The 17901-nt window shown below is 40.9% G+C and overlaps 1 protein-coding gene and 1 long non-coding RNA gene across 2 annotated transcripts; both read right to left on the reverse strand.

Annotated features, from left to right (window-relative positions):
- Positions 1–10115: 10115 nt before the first annotated feature.
- LOC123728959 (uncharacterized) lies at positions 10116–11033 on the reverse strand. Its single transcript, XR_006760646.1, has 3 exons — positions 10735–11033; positions 10488–10589; positions 10116–10390 (listed from the first exon to the last, which is right to left on the reverse strand). It is a non-coding gene; the product is annotated as an uncharacterized lncRNA (long non-coding RNA).
- Positions 11034–12932: 1899 nt separating this feature from the next.
- Positions 12933–16293, reverse strand: LOC106578737 (DNA endonuclease RBBP8). The gene is made up of 7 exons (XM_014157866.2): positions 16104–16293; positions 15075–15262; positions 14895–14937; positions 14402–14497; positions 14139–14251; positions 13589–13661; positions 12933–13394 (listed from the first exon to the last, which is right to left on the reverse strand). The coding sequence occupies exons 5-7, from the start codon at positions 14203–14205 to the stop codon at positions 13127–13129; spliced, it is 408 nt and encodes a 135-aa protein (XP_014013341.2). The 5' UTR covers positions 14206–14251; positions 14402–14497; positions 14895–14937; positions 15075–15262; positions 16104–16293; the 3' UTR covers positions 12933–13126.
- Positions 16294–17901: the final 1608 nt, after the last annotated feature.

Genomic DNA, 17901 nt, shown 5'->3' on the forward strand with positions numbered 1-17901 from the left:
TTTATACCATCTATTGCATCTTGCCTATGCCGCTCTGTCATTGCTCATCCATATATTTATATGTATATATTCTTATTCCATTCCTTTACTTTACTTAGATTTGTGTGTATTAGGTAGTTGTTGTGGAATTGTTAGATTACATGTTAGATATTGCAGCACTGTCGGAACTACAAGCACAAGCATTTCGCTATACTTGCAATAACATCTGCTAACCATGTGTATGTGACCAATAAAATTTGATTTGAATGCAGACTGTGAGCAAGACCTAATCGCCCAACATCATTGCCCAACCTCACTAATGCTCGACCTCACTAATGCTCGTGGTTGAATTGAAGCAAGTCCCCGAAGCAATGTTCCAACGTCTAGTGGAAAGCCTTCCCAGAAGAGTGGAGGCTGTTATAGCTGCAAAGGGGGGACCAACTTCATATTAATGCCCATGATTTTGGAATGAGATGTTTGACGAGCAGGTGTCCACATATTTTTGGTTATGTAGTGTATATTATTGCCACCAGCCAGCCTTCTAAATAGCAGCAATGCGACACAGTAGGCCTATAGCTTCGTGAAACATAACCATTAGGCTTAACAATCTGGCAGCGTATCGATAGGCAGCTGTCCAGAGTAACTGCACTACGCCAATGTTTTTTTGTCATGAATCTTGTTCTGGAGGCAGCTCTGGAGAGTGGTCACTAGCTAGCATAGCCACAAAATTTGATTTGAAACCTAACTACACTAACCCTAATCCCTAACCCTAACCTTATATTAAGACCAAACATGACAATACAAAAATCTACATTTTGCAATGGACATTTCAGGTTCTGGACTTGAAATCCTGTGGTTTGAATTGAAGAGGGCAGTCCATAAGCGCAGATGAAGGAGATCAAGAATCTGGAAGGATGCTGTATGGACTAATGGTCTAAGATCTCTCCCAATGTGTTCTCCAACTCATAAAACATTTTAGAAAAACGCTCAGTGCTGTTATCCTCATAAGGTGAGGTATTGAAGAGGGGTGTCAATAATTTTGACTCTTTGAGAAATGTTAAACAAAACCTCTTTCTCTGAGCAATTGTATTAGTATAAAATAACATTACCCAATGTTTTTTGCAGACAATATAGCTCAGTATTTGATTTATTTTATACAGTCAATTTCTCAACTTTATCAAGGTTGTCAATAATATTTTATGTGCAGTGCACTCTTCAATCAGTTTTGTCATTAAACTGATGGAATTGAATGTCAACTAATTGTAATTAATCCTAAAACTAGTGTGTTGCTGCTAGCCTTCGCTGCACACCATACTGGTAAGGCTTTAGGATTATTTGTTCCTCACTTATTTTCATAAAAAACACCAATCATTTAACCGATCGATCAAATCGTTTTTTGTAGCAATATGAATAGCTGTTTGCCAGGTCAACTAATTGTAATTAATCCTCAAACTATTGTGTTGCTGCTAGCCTTTGCTGCACTGTCACAAAAAGTGCCGTGTTGAATTGACCAAACTGCAGCGGGTATGTGGATACTCATTCTTTTAATGAAAAAAACACAAAGCATCCACAGGAAAAACCAAACAATACTCACAACCAAACAGTGTGGCAGGCTAAACAAGCAGTGCTCACAAACAATTACCCACAAAGACACAGACAAACACACCCTACTAATATAGGACTCCCAATCAAAGGCAACTCAACACACCTGCCTTCAATTGGGAGTCCAATCCCAATTAACTTTACATAGAAAACAAACCTAGAACCTATACCCACAACTAACTAACTAAACCTAGAAATACATAAACACAGAGCAGTGCCCAAAACCCCCGGAATACATAAATAAAACAACCTACTACCTACACCACCACCCCAAACCATATAAAACAAATAGCCTCTGCCACATCCTGACCAACCTCCAACAACAAATAACCCTTAACTGGTCAGGACGTGACATGCACACCATACTGGTAAGGCTTTAGGATTATTTGTTCCTCACTTATTTTCATAAAAAAACACCAATCATTTAACCAATCTATCAAATTCTTTTTCGGTGGAGTATGAATAGCTGTTTGCTAGTTCAATGCAGTTGTGTCAATGTCTTCCTGATTGTTGGTCCTGTGCAATTATGCAACTGTTTACTTGCATTCAATTTCCCACAGTGAGATTATAATTCAATTGAGTTTATTTTGCATTTTCTACAACTTGCTGTAAACCAAAATAAAGATGAGATATTTCCATATAAAATTATATTTTTAACTTCCATTTATATTTTTCCTACAATGTCTAACTTTAAGTTGAGTAAAACACCTATTTCTTTGTATAACACATTTATTTAATAAAATGTATGCTTCAACAAATTATATAATTATCTACAAATACACCAAATAAAAAATAAACAGACACTAGTTGTCAACAGTGCATATTCGTTTCAGAAAGAATAATTAACTGAGCAGAGGTTTTTTGAAGCATATTCTGTATTCATTCCATGAGGACATTGGATTACTTTGTAGACCTGACAGTCTATTCAGTTTTGTTTATAAAATTATAAGAATGTGTCTGAGTGGGTGGGTATATGACCCTGTCTTTCAAAGATGATTCGTAAAAATCTAAATAACTTCACAGATCTTCATTGTAAAGGGTTCATGCTTGTTCAATAAACCATAAACAATTATTGAACATGCACCTGTGGAACGGTTGTTAAGACACTAACAGCTTACAGATGATAGGCAATTAAGGACACAGTTAAGAAAACTTAGGACACTAAAGAGGCCTTTTTACTGACCCTGAAAAACACCAAAAGAAAGATGCCCAGGGTCCCTGCTCAGCTGCGTGAACGTGCCTTAGGCATGCTGCAAGGAGGCATGAGGACTGCAGATGTGGCCAGGGCAAGAAATTGCAATGTCCGTACTGTGAGACGCCTAAGACAGCGCTACAGGGAGAAAGGATGGACAGCTGATCATCCTCGCAGTGGCAGACCACGTGTCACAACACCTGCACAGGATCGGTACATCCGAACATCACACCTGTGGGACAACAACTGCCCGAGTTACACCAGGAACACACAATCCCTCCATCAGTGCTCAGACTGTCCGCAATAGGCTGAGAGAGGCTGGACTGAGGGCTTGTAGGCCTGTTGTAAGGCAGGTCCTCACCAGACATCACCCGCAACAACGTAGCCTACAGGCAAAAACCCACCATCGCTGGACCAGACAGGACTGGCAAAAACTGCTCTTCACTGACGAGTCACGGTTTTGTCTCACCAGGGGTGATGGTTGGACTCGCGTTTATCGTCGAAGGAATGAGGCCTGTATCGATTTGGAGGTGAGGGTCCGTCATGGTCTGGGGCGGTGTGTCACAGCATCATCGGACTGAGCTTGTTGTCATTGCAGGCAATCTCAACGCTGTACGTTACAGGGAAGACATCCTCCTCCCTCATGTGGTACCCTTCCTGCAGGCTCATCCTGACATGACCCTCCAGCATGACAATGCCACCAGCCACACTGCTCGTTCTGTGTGTGATTTCCTGCAAGACAGGAATGTCAGTGTTCTGCCATGGCCAGCGAAGAGCCCAGATCTCAATCCAATTGAGCACGTCTAGGACTTGTTGGATCGGAAGGTGAGGGCTAGGGTCATTCCCCCCAGAAATGTCCGGGAACTTGCAGGTGCCTTGGTGGAAGAATCTAGTAACATCTCACTGCAAGAACTGGAAAATCTGGTGCAGTCCATGAGGAGATGCACTGCAGTACTTAATGCAGCTGTTGGCCACACCAGATACTGACTGTTACTTTTACATTTTCACCCCTCCCTTTGTTCAGGGACACATTATTCAATTTCTGTTAGTCACATGTCTGTGGAACTTGTTCAGTTTATGTCTCAGTTGTTGAATCTTGTCATGTTCATACAAATATTTACACGTTAAGTTTGCTGAAAATAAACGCAGTTGAAAGTGAGAGGATGTTTCTTTTTTTGTTGAGTTTATATCGCACTGAAGGCACACATATTCCTTTGTGAGGCACTAGGATTACGAGTGTTTCAATGTTGCCATGAAAATTAAATACAGTTTTACAGTACATTTGATTGGGTATTTATTTCCCCTACTGGTTAAGGTCCTCTGCTCCTTGCCTTTGGGGGAGAATATGGCATTGTGTAAGGTCTTCTCCTCCTCAAGCGCTGCTCTGGATCATTATCTTATTTGATATAACCTGGTAGGAGAAACAAGAAGCACAATGTTGTTAAACTCATTAACTTCTATGGGCAAGCGTCCCACCCACGGTTCACACTATTCAACAGCCAGTGAAAAATCAGAGCGCCAAATTCGAAAACAACAAAATGTCATTAATCAAATTTCTCAAACATACAACTATTTTACACCATTTTATAGATAAACATCTCCTGAATCCAACCGCATTCTTCGATTTCAAAAAGGCTTTACGGTGAAAGCATAAAGTTAGATTATGTTAGGACAGTACATAGACAAAAAATTACACACAGCCATTTTCAATGCAAGGACAAGCGTCACCAAAAGCAGAAAACCAGCTAAAATTATGTGCTAACCTTTGACAATCTTCATCAGATGACACTCCTTGGACATTATGTTAGACAATACATGCATTTTGTGTTCTATCAAGTTCATATTTATATCCAAAAACAGCATTTTACATTGGCGCGTGATGTTCAGAGAATATTTTTCCTCCGAAACTGCCGGTGAAGCAGCACAACAAATTACAAAATTACTCATTATAAACATTGATAAAATATTAAACTGTTATTCAAATAATTATAGATTAACCTGTTGGGGATAGGGGGCAGTATTTGCACGGCCGGATAAAAAAACGTACCCGATTTAATCTGGTTATTACTACTGCCCAGAAACCAGAATATGCATATAATTATTGGCTTTGGATGGAAAACACCCTAAAGTTTCTAAAACTGTTTGAATGGTGTCTGTGAGTATAACAGAACTCATATGGCAGGCAAAAACCTGAGAAGATTCCTTACAGGAAGTGCCCTCTCTGACCATTTCTTGGGCTTCTACACTCTCTTTATTGAAAACTGAGGATCTCTGCTGTAACGTGACACTTCCTACGGCTCCCATAGGCTCTCAGAAGGCGGCAAAACGGTGAATGATGCCTTTGGAGCCCCTGGCTGAAAAACAGTAGCGCATCTGGATAGTGGTCGATCAGAGAACAATGAGACTCGGGCGCATGCACGAGGCGACACCATGTTTTTATTTTTTCGTCTTTGAACGAAAACAGGGTTTCTCGGTCGGAATATTATCTTTTTTTTATGAGAAAAATCGCACCAAAATAGATTTTAAACAGCGGTTGACATGCTTCGAAGTACGGTAATGGAATATTTAGAATTTTTTTGTCACGAAACGCGTCGGGCGCGTCTCCCTTCGTCACCCTTCGGATAGTGTCTTGAACGCACAAAGAAAACAGAGGATATTTGAACATAACTATGGATTATTTTGAACCAAACCAACATTTGTTATTGAAGTAGAAGTCCTGGGAGTGCATTCTGACGAAGAACAGTAAAGGTAATCCAATTTTTATTATAGTAAATCGGAGTTTGGTGAGGGCCAAACTTGGTGGGGTTCAAAATAGCTAGCCCGTGATGGCGAGTTATCTACTCAGAATATTGCAAAATGTGCTTTTGCCGAAAAGCTATTTTAAAATCGGACATAGCGATTGCATAAAGGAGTTCTGTATCTATAATTCTTCAAATAATTGTTATGTTTTTTGTGAACGTTTATCGTGAGTAATTTAGTAAATTCACTGGAAGTTTGCGGTGGATATGCTAGTTCTGAACGTCACATGCTAATGTAAAAAGCTGTTTTTTGATATAAATATGAACATGATTGAACAAAACATGCATGTATTGTATAACATAATGTCCTAGGAGTGTCATCTGATGAAGATCATCAAAGGTTAGTGCTGCATTTAGCTGTGGTTTGGGTTTATGTGACATTATATGCTAGCTATTTCTGGCTGGGTACTCTGCTGACATAATCTAATGTTTTGCTTTCGTTGTAAAGCCTTTTTGAAATCGGACAGTGTGGTTAGATTAACGAGAGTCTTGTCTTTAAAATGGTGTAAAATAGTCATATGTTTGAGAAATTCAAGTAATAGCATTTCTAAGGTATTTGAATAACGCGCCACGGGATTCCACTGGCTGTTGAGTAGGTGGGATGATTTCGTCCCACATACCCTAGAGAGGTTAACATCTCCTGAATGCAATCGCGTTGACAGATTTCAAAATAACTTTACTGGGAGAGCACACTTTGCAATAATCTGAGTACTGTGCTCAGAAAAAAACAGCAGGCAATTATAGACACCGGCCATCTTGGAGTCATCTAAACGCATAAATAGCATAAGAAATATTCACTTACCTTTAATAATCTTCATTAGAAGGCACTTCCAGGAATCCCAGTTCCACAATAAATGTTGTTTTGTTCGATAAAGTTCATAATTTATGTCCAAATAACTCCATGTTGTTTGCGTGTTCAGTAGGCTACTCAAAATGTAGGGCGCGCGAGAAAACCTTCATGACGAAAAGTAAAAAAAAGTACTATTTACGTTCGTTCAAACATGTCAAACGTTGTATAGCATCAATCTTTAGGGCCATTTTAAGTTCAAACTTCAATAATATTCCAACCGGACCCATGCATTGTCTTGAAAAACGTTTTGGAACGCAGGTATCTTCTAACGTGAACGCGCCCTATGAACTGAAGTGTTTTTCTGGTCACCTGCTTACCAGTGTTCTCCTTCGGTCTCTGTTTACCACAAAAGGCTCAAACAACTTTCTAAGACTGTTGACATCTAGTGGAAGCCTTAGGAAGTGCTATTTGAGTCCTAACTCACTGTGTCAGAAAGGCAAGGACTTGAGCAAACTACAGGAACCAGAATTTCATTTCCTGGTTGGATTTCTCTCAGGTTTTTGCCTGCCATATGAGTTTTGTTATACTCACAGACACCATTCAAACAGTTTTAGCCAAATCTACTAATAATATGCATATTCTAGTTTCTGGGCCAGAGTAGTAACCTGTTTAAATTGGGTACGTTTTTCATCCGGCCGTGAAAATACTGCCCCCTACACCCCAACAAGTTAAGGGTGTGTGGTTACCAATGACTATCAGCACTTCAGTGAGCACAGCTCCTTTGCAGGCAGTGTGGCTGGTGGGATATCGGATTTGCACATCTTTGTAAAATAACAATAACGAGGCTATATACAAGGGGGTACAGGTTAGTTTAGGTAATTTGTACATATAGGTAGGGGTGAAGTGACTATGCATAAATAATAAACAGCAAGTAGCAGCAGTGTAAAAATCAAATGGGGGTGGGGTGTGTGAATGTAAATATTCCGGTGGCCATTTGATTAATTGTTCAACAGACTTATGGCTTGGGGGTAGAAGCTGTTAAGGAGCCTTTTGGTACTGCTTGCCATGCAGTAGCAGAGAAAACAGTCTATGACTTGGGTGACTGGAGTCTTTGACAATTTTTGGGGCTTTCCTCTGATACTGCCTAGTATATAGGTCCTGGATGGCAGGAAACTTTGCCCCAGTGATGTACTGTGCTGTATGCACTACCCTCCTTAGCGCCTTACGGTCTTTTACCCTTCGAGATGCATTAGATCAGTGATGGGAGGAAAGACGGATAAAAGTATTTGAGCAGGACCCATATAAATGAACCAACCATGTAACCAGCCTTGAACCCTTCTTTTAGGGATTGGCCAGAGGGCCAACGACAGCTTGGCTGAGATATTTGACAAAACAGGCAATGGGCAGCAGGGGCGGAAATCCCGGGGGGGACGGGGGGGACACGACCCCCCCATCCTGGGAAAAATATGATTTGTCCCCCCCCAATATATCACTGAAACATAACTATGTAATTTAAATCATATTAATAATACGCAATGAAAGCAATTGTGCTGATTATAGACACTTAATAGCGCGTTTTTAAGTTTCAAAAGATTGCGACCCCCCCCACCCTTTGCCTCACAATGGTTTGATCCACTGCCAGTTCCTTAGTTGGCAAGGTAACAGAGGGGTGGTATCCACTGTCTGAAAGGCACTCAATGAACGTAACTGACGTGAGGTTAATCCAGTAAATCGCGCACACACACTAGCTGAATATGCAGAGCTAGCGCGCAAATATTAACTATTAAGCTAGCTAGTACCTATTCCATTTATGTGGCCTCGTCAAAGATGGAATCTTTGCTATCGTCAATTTATTCCAAGATCAGCATGCAGATGATGTAAGTTAGTGCTTCAAAGTCCCTGTGATAAGGTTAGCGATAAACTGGAGTCCAAACTGTACAGAACTACACTCTCTTCTACCATTGTCTTAAATATATTTAATGGTCTCGTTGCAAAAGCTAAATTGTCGCAAGGAAACTTTTATTTATTTTATTTCACCTTTATTTAACCCGGGTAGCAAAGATTATAGCAAACACCACTGAAACGGAATTGGTGCTCGCTAGCTTTGCAAATTCAGCTATTGTTGGAAGCCAGCCAATATGAAACAAACGATTAAAATTACAAAAGGTTGCAGCATATGTTGTGTAAATGGTGAACTCATACAGCTGTCAACTCTTGTCATTTTAATCCGTTTCACATTTGCTAGCTACCTTTTAGATTGAAGCCCAAATAGAATGATAAAAGATAAGATGATAGAAGCCCATCTCCTACTGTAAATAACCTACACACTGTGTGTGTGTGTAGCCAGCCAGCCAGGTAGAAAAATGGCAGAAAAATAAAAGACGGACATCCGAGTATTTTTCAGTACACCAAAACGCAAAGTAAGAACCCTAGTAGCCTAATATCTCAAAGACTAGTTGATAAAATGTTCATAAGAAAGAAATTAAATTCTAATGGAAATGTTCCACAATGATGTCATTAGGCAGAGCAGGCAACAGATGGCACACAGACAGCAGAGTTGGGGACAGATATGCAGGGACAGACTGGCAGAGACAGGGAGTCTCAGGTAAGTTTGTTGAGTCTTTGTTTGGCAACATTATGAAAAGTTCTCAATTTCTTTTACTTGTAAAATAGGAACATAATTGGAAAATGCCATGGATACCCCCACTCTCAACTTAAACTGGTGACTGAACTAAGATTTGTTAAAGGCAATGGTATTGCTGTTGTGATTAGTTGTGTAGTTTTGGGTACCGCTAGTTAGGAGTACGGCAAACACCTTATTTCTTTGGTTCCTCAATATACATTTACCCTATTACAATGTAGGCTATGTGTTACAGCACTACTTTTGGTGTCCCCCTCAGGAATTGCTCTTGAGAAAATGTCATGTAATTGTCCCCTCCAAAGTTGATATCAGATTTTCGCCCCTGATGGGCAGTACGAGTCATGTCCTCAGTATGATTGATCAAATCTGCATCAAGAGGAGCCCCATCCTCATGAGGGGGAGGAAGAGTTTGGTGTGGAGGAAGAAGAGCATGAGGATAGTTAGGATTTTACACTGTATTTTCTCTATCTTTGCTACTTGATTCCTTTATTTTACCAAGCAAATTGGTTGAGAATGACCACAATGACCTGGTCAAGCAGTACGACACTTGAGATGAATTTGTAATTTGAGCATTCATTGTTAAGTATTAATATCAACTTTTTAGTGTCATTTTATTGTCCTCTTTATGTCTCTTCAAAAAGCACACATGCTTCAACCCGGAATGCCCAATGGAGAACATACAGAAGAACTTAAAGACAGATGATATCATAATTATCAGACTAGCAGAGAATAATATTTGTATTCTAGGAAAAGTTTCTAAAAGGTTTCTTTCCCTCTCGTTGTGTCCTGTAGTAAAAAATTATTGTTTGCACACGTGGAGGTGGTCCGCAAGAAATCTGAGAGGAGGAAACTCAAGGGGCACACATGTAAAGAGTGTGAAATCGTGAGTTGACTTGACATGGAGCTGATCCATGGTCGTGTTCATTAGTCACCAAAAGGAAGAAAACGGACAAACAGGGAGCTGAACTTAAGAAACACTCATTGTTATTTTCAGTTTCAAATTATTATAATTTTTTTCCACCTACCGAACACATCAATGAGCTAACATATCTATATGAGATAAAGGAGAGTCTTGTCTTTAAAATGGTGTAAAATAGTAATATGTTTGAGAAATTGAAGTTTTTGCATTTTTGAGGTATTTGTAATTCACACCACTCTATACCATTGGATATTGGTGAGGCGTTCCGCTATCCCCTTCAAGTGGTACTGCAGGCCGTTAGCAGGACTGAGCTTCAGGCCGGGGAGGGATGGGGAGACATTTTCTGTGGTGGTGCCGAGTCGGCCCAGGAAAGGGCCCCGCCTCTGGGGGTTAGGCATTGGATCATCAGGGAGATCCAGGCAACAAGTCTCCACTACCACAGCACCTTCATGACCCTGGCTGCTATCCTCTAAATCACCAAGAAAAAGAAAAGAATATTGTGATTTCAGACATTTCAGAGGCAACATTATAATTGCATGTAATCAGTCAGTTAATGTAGACCTTACGTTGGGTCTGGGTGGCGTCCATGTAACACGTTTCAGGCACCAGTATGCCCCTTCGTTGGCTCTCCGAGGTTTGGGAGGGAAGTCCTTTCCTTGGTTCTACCGCTACAAAAAAATAAAAGAACTTCAATGAAGTCTATGAAGCTGACATTGCAAGAAACTAAAGGGTTCTATTTTCGGCTGGCGCTCAGGAGGCGCAAGTGTCAAATGCAATTTCGTCATGTAAAAACTGGCGCAGGTTGGCAATTACCTGTCTAACATCAGCTCGCTTGTGCTGAGGTGGGAGGGGTGGCAATATTTGAGGTGTCCTTAAAAACAAGCACAAAAGTGAGTTTCATGCAGCGCTAATTGGAAAATATACGACCCACACGCTAATGGGAAAATGTAAGACCCACAAAAAGCAGGTCTTAAAGGTAACGCAGTTGATAATGGCATGGACTTTGAGAGCGGAAGCAGTGTATCAAGGATTGAGAGATGTGCTTTTTTGCTTGTGAATTTTCATATTTAGAAACAAAAAACTATTACTTTAAAAACCAAGCATTGCCTATCTTTCCCTTAATCAAGGCTGGTTTAGACGCATCGCATAGGTGCGTCTTTTTACCCTGGCCATTAGCCAAAAGTAGCCTATGAATAAAGGGGTTTTAAATGATGTACTGAGAGTGCTTTGAAAAACGTGAAGGTTTTGCCCTCATGCTTTTTCATTATTCATATACCCGCATTTCGCTTGTTCAAGTAGGCTATCCATCGCCATTTTCAAAGAGTGTCCGTCATCCAATTTCCAAAGACACGCTCCTCCAAACTATTCAATCCTCCTATATAGATTTATTTTTAATCTGTCTCGCACATAGGCAATGACGCAATACACAATTGACAGGAGCCTAGTATTTTGTATAGACTTGCAAATGTTAAGTGTAAAGACATTTAGGCCTACGTGTGCACACAGTGCTATGGAACGAGAGAAGCGGATTATGATACCATGCTTCTGACCGATCCTATTTAGAAATATTGCTGTAGGTTTAAAAAAAAGAACACAGGGAGCAATTATGGTGCCTGTAACTGTATTTAGACAACATAGCCTATTTAAAAACAAGTTGTTTCGTTTTTATTCAAATTATACACTGTCTTAAGGCCTTCAATAGCCTAGTGAATTTAATATTGCTTATTGACTACGTTTGGCATGTCCAGATTGCAGTTTACAATAGGCCTAGCGCCTATATCAGTGCAAATGCTATAGCCTATGTTTAACAATGTATTTCCATATTGAAGCAATGCAATTAGAACAAATCTGATTTTATTGGTCACATACACATGGTTAGCAGATGTTAATGTGAATGTAGCGAAATGCTTGTGCTTCTAGTTCCGACCGTGCAGTAATATCTAACAAGTAATCTAACAATTTCACAACAACTACCTTATACACACACACACACACACACGAGTGTAAAGGAATGAATAAGAATATATACATATAAATATATGGATGAGCAATGGCCGAACGATGCAGTAGATGGTATAGAGTACAGTATATACATATGAGATGTACAGTATATACATATGAGATGAGTAATGTAGGGTATGTAAACATTATATAAAGTGGCATTGTTTAAAGTGACTAGTGATACATCAAATATTTAATTATTAAAGTGGCTAGAGATTTGAGTCAGTATGTTGGCAGTAGCCACTCAATGTTAGTGATGGCTGTTTAACAGTCTGATGGCCTTGAGATAGAAGCTGTTTTTCAGTCTCTTGGTCCCACTTTGATGCACCTGTACTGACCTCGCCTTCTGGCTGATAGCGGGGTGAACAGGCAGTGGCTCGGGTGGTTGTTGTCCTTGATGATCTTTTTGGCCTTCCTGTGACATCGGGTGGTGTAGGTGTCCTGGAGGGCAGGTAGTTTGCCCCCGGTGATGCGTTGTGCAGACCTCACTACCCTCTGGAGAGCCTTACGGTTGTGGGCGGAGCAGTTGCCGTACCAGGTGGTGATACAGCCCGACAGGATGCTCTCGATTGCGCATCTGTAAATGTTTGTGAGTGTTTTTGGTGACAAGACAAATTTCTTCAGCCTCCTGAGGTTGAAGAGGCGCTGTTGCGCCTTCTTCACCACGCTGTCTGTGTGGGTGGACCATTTCAGTTTGTCCGTGATGTGTATGCCGAGGAACTTAAAACTTTCCACCTATTCCACTACTGTCCCGTCGATGTGGATAGGGGGCTGCTCCCGCTGCTGTTTCCTGAAGTCCACGATCATCTCCTTTGTTTTGTTGACGTTGAGTGTGCGGTTATTTTCCTGACACCACAGAACAATGGACTGCAAACATGTTCAACATATTTAGCAAATATGGGGCAGGCTTTTTAACGAATTAGGCTATAACAGACTAATATTCGAATTGGAGTTGATGACAACGCAATACATAAAAGACTAAATACACAACTTGAAGCAACCACATGGAACACATTCTGATTGGCCAGTGAGGGGGCCAAGTCCCAACACACAACTTGTTTATTCATCAAATCCGAGCCCTTTCGCGTCACCACGTCTATAATTTCGGTTGTGAAAATAGCACAAATATTTGACACCCTTGAATCTATAACGCCATCATCAGCGCTAAGATTTACCATTGTGTTAGGTATGTTAAAATTAAGCCCTAAGAGTAAGTGTGTGTGTGACTGAGTGTGCACACACCTGTGTTTGATACTGAGGGTGACCCTTGAGTGTAGTATCTGTGTACATTTATACATTTCTTTGTATGAAGCAGACCGTTGAGTGCTGAGCTCTGGGATTGGGACAGGGGCTTCTCCGCGTAGCGGACATGGTTGGTCTCCTTTCTCCTCCTCATTTTGCTCACAACAGGCCGGGAGATCTGCTGCAGCGGAGAGTCTGGGATCACCCCCTCTGGTTCTGGAGACGCTGAGCTGGAAACCAAACAGAAATAACACAGAAATATAATGGGCATTGTGGTGTAATATACCATATTAAGCTCAAAGTGAGAACCCCCTTATTCAACCATGCTTTCCTGCTGTGCAAGATGAATATTATTTAAGATTCAACAATCCTGGTTAAAAAAAGTACAGCATGTGCAAATGTGAGGCAGATGGTTTTAACTCACAGAGATCCCTTCAACTTGTCCAGCTCTTGACTCAGCTTTCTGTTCTTATCCTGCAGGGTGTTCCTTTCAGTCACTGAAAGTCACAACAAACCACAGAGGTGAGTAGAGAAAATGTCAAGAAAGTGTTCTTATTCACCCATTATTTAAACTAAGCAACAAAATCATGAAGTCCTACTACAGCAAGGATAGATCTTAGTACATGTATTTGCAGAGCACTAGAGAAAGAACTGCATCCCTATTGTGAGAACGGAGGAATATAACAGATCATTCAGGTTTACCATTCCATCAATGTAGAAAGAGACTCTCCTCTCATTGCCACCCCCCCCCCTAAAAAGCGAAAGGCTATATTGTGTGATGTGTAGATATACAAGGGAACCTGTTACAGAGATAAAGAGAGATGGGGTGGTATGGAGAGAGTTCCCTTGTGAACTTACTGGGACTGGTGGCCCCCAATCGTAGCCATAATCATGTTCTACTATATGGAGGTGAATGAATCTCAGATAAAGAATGTAGGGTATGTGTAAGAGAGAGGGAATGATGTAGAACTCACTAAGCGCTGCGACGAGGAGCATGTTCTGCTGACGGCCTTTCTCAAACTCCTCCTGCTTCTTCCTCATGTGCTCCTCTGTGACGGAACAGCGATCACACAGCCCTGCCCGCAACCTCCACAGAAAGATAGACAGAAAGGGGACTCATGAGTTGATGGATTTCCCAACACCGTCAGCACTTTTCCTGTGTTCAACACAGAGACAGATGGAGAGTGGGAGATATGCAGAGACAGATGGAGAGAGACAGAAAGGACAGATGCTGTACCTGTCCTCCAGAATTGTGACAGTGTCCTGAAGGGTTTTGTGCTGCTCCCTCAGCTGCTGGTGTCTGCTGTAGAACTCCTCCAGTCTCTGGGAATCTCTACAGGGTGAGGGGCAGACAAAATTAACACAATGCTTTAAATAATTTGAATTCATAAATGTTTGAGTACATATTGTATCCGAATGTGCATTCTTGAGGTGCAAGAAGATTTATTTTTGGACTTATCATAGAACCCTGGTAAATGAGTAGGGCCCTAATTCTATGCTGTCCTAATGAAGAACAAGTGTGAAAGAGGCCTTTCTGAGACTGACTTGCTCAGTGACACTTGAAACCTGACACACTGATGGGGAATCAATGAGAAACAGTCTCAATTTATGTGGGGTCACAAAACAATAATCACACTTTGGAATGACATGTTGAATGTCAGAACAGATTCAGTTTCATATTCTGTTCATTGATCATCAACACAACGGTCAATTCAAATGACTGTACTCACAAACATCACTCCTTCTTCAGCTTGTTCACTTTGGTTTGCAAAACTAAACACAGGATAAAAAAATAACTTGAAAAGGAGATTGTTTAATGATTTATTTTAACACTGACAGTGGCAATAAATATGGCACCTAGTCTTGGTTGTTTTGGTGAAGATTTTCTGCCATATAGACAGTAGGCCTACCTTGCAGTGCACTATCGTGACAGTCTTTGAGTCGACCACAGAGGTCCCTGAATAGGTCAGTGGATTCCGAAGCCCCGCTGGAGCCCAGGCTACTCCCACTTAGCACAGGACTGCTCATCCTCCATTCACTTACTGTTTGGTAGCTTCACTCAGCCAATACAACTCCACTCAGCACCAAACCTGAAAATCTGACAGAAGAAGAGAGCACAAAAGAGACAAAGGAAACAGAGTATGATGTGTCAAGAGAGGACCCCTCCTTTACTCATGAGCGTCCCTAGAGGAAACTGTTGCAGATTGCATTTTTAATGCTGATAGTGCCAACATGTTTCCAGTCAGCATTCTCTGGGAAAAGAATGAACTGAAAGGCCACTACAATACCTGTAATAAAACACGACACAATACCGGTAAAATATGATACCGGTAATAAATCCAGTATTTAACTTATGTACACACTTAGTGACTGCATTCCAGGACATGCTCGTACAGTCCTATTTATCTCATCACCATATCCAATCCTAAAAGGACCGTTTTTTTTCAAATACAGCCTAGACCTAAACAAAAATGTAAATCAGGGTTTGAAGGCAAGGTACAGTAGCTAGCCAGTAAACATAGTGCACATACACGAGTGTGGGACGGCGCGCGCACACACAAGTTGAAGCTAGCCTTGACTACTCTTTCCTCTCTTCCCATACTGGTACAGTCAGATTGGCTAAATCTCCATTGATTAATAATCATAGTCATCCAATCACTAATACCAAATAATACATTTTTCCCATTATTGAGCACAAACTAGCCTATTTCACTCTGTAATCCTAACCTACTTCGTATAATTACTCACAGTTCATTAATTAAGCCACCTTTTTTTTTACAGCATTATGCTATTGGTGAACTAGGCTACATTTCAACTGTCTGGCATAGGCTAGCTGAGGATTTAGCAAAAATGTATGACTGACAAGTAAAACAGTCATTGACATTCACCATTCACAATTTCCTTCTGTATCAAACAATAAAAGAGCCCTGTTCACTCACCCCATTAGAATGAACTGTCAGTCAGTGTCCTCAATGCATAGAAAAGTCACCCAACATCCAAACTTCATAGAGAGGAGGAAACCAGAGTACTGCTGCTTCCACATTGGGCTATACTAGTAGCATGCTGCTCCAGTACTCAACGCTACACAAACTGAACCATCACCAATGACAAACCATTATGCCTTTCATGGAACTGGCCAGGCAGGTTTTGAGCATTCCCAGGGACCTGGCTGGGATCAGACCAGAATTTGTTGGCATAGAAAACTGGAAGAGACGGTTTTCCAGATCAAATATAAACTGGTCTTGCCAGAAAACAGAGAGGAGAGGGGGAAGAGCTGGGGATGTGTAATAGCTGGCTCAGAGGAATAACAACGCTATCCCTATAGCCTACATATACACACACAGTCAGACTGACAGGAGTCACAATCACACACAAACACTTTCACACGTACACACACCCCTACCTGCCTTTGCAGAGACAAGGCAAATGTTGTAGCCTGCAGCTATTATGATCTTTAACTCCACTCCCATGTCATACCCAGGAGCCAAGGCGTATAACAGTCAGGTCTTTATGGTTTTCTCCAAAACAGCTGAATGTAAAGTATATTTTTGTACAAGGCTAAGGCTATCCTAAATAATTATGCTAAGCCTGATATCTAGAGGGTAGGCTAATTGTTCATCGTCGCAACTCACAACTATCCAGGCCCAATGAATAAACTCCAATATAGTGGGCTAAATTCAAATGACATTTAAGCCATTCAGAAAGATGTGTTGTACTCCATTTTAGAAATACTACATTGAATAGAGAGATATGTGTCACAGGGAAATTGTAATAATATGTACACAATATCTTTATCAACAATTGACAGCAATATATCAATATCAACAATTTATTTGGTTGTCTGCAGATGAAAACAAAATTATACAATAAATCATTAAAAGCATATTGAAACATTAAAAGCATCTCTTAACATAACAAACTTGGGGGAAGGAAGAAAAGAACAAGAGATCTAGAGTTGATATTTTTTCTCTGACAAGCAAAGCCACAAAAGGGGTGGTATGGTATGTGATCCTAGACATCCTGCAAAACAAGCCTGTGCCAGCCAGATACATTCGAGGGTAGGACTACATGGGTGCACTGCAATAAACAATTTACAGTGGGGGAAAAAAGTATTTGATCCCCTGCTGATTTTATACGTTTGCCCACTTACAAAGAAATGATCAGTCTATAATTTTAATAGTAGGTTTATTTGAATAGTGAGAGACAGAATAACAACAAAAAAATCCAGAAAAACGCGTGTCAAAAATCTTATAAAATGATTTGCATTTTAATGAGGGAAATAAGTATTTGACCCCTCTGCAAAGCATGACTTAGTACTTGGTGGCAAAACCCTTGTTGGCAATCACAGAAGTCAGACGTTTCTTGTAGTTGGCCACCAGGTTTGCACACATCTCAGGAGGGATTTTGTCCCACTCCTCTTTGCAGATCTTCTCCAAGTCATTAAGGTTTCGAGGCTGACGTTTGGCAACTCGAACCTTCAGCTCCCTCCACAGATTTCTATGGGATTAAGGTCTGGAGACTGGCTAGGCCACTCCAGGACCTTAATGTGCTTCTTCTTGAGCCACTCCTTTGTTGCCTTGGCCGTGTGTTTTGGGTCATTGTCATGCTGGAATACCCATCCACGACCCATTTTCAATGCCCTGGCTGAGGGAAGGAGGTTCTCATCCAAGATTTGACGTACATGGCCCCATCCATCGTCCCTTTGATGCGGTGAAGTTGTCCTGTCCCCTTAGCAGA

This window comes from Salmo salar, chromosome ssa19 (genome assembly GCF_905237065.1).
Source record: "Salmo salar chromosome ssa19, Ssal_v3.1, whole genome shotgun sequence".
In the NCBI taxonomy this organism is placed as follows: domain Eukaryota; kingdom Metazoa; phylum Chordata; class Actinopteri; order Salmoniformes; family Salmonidae; genus Salmo; species Salmo salar.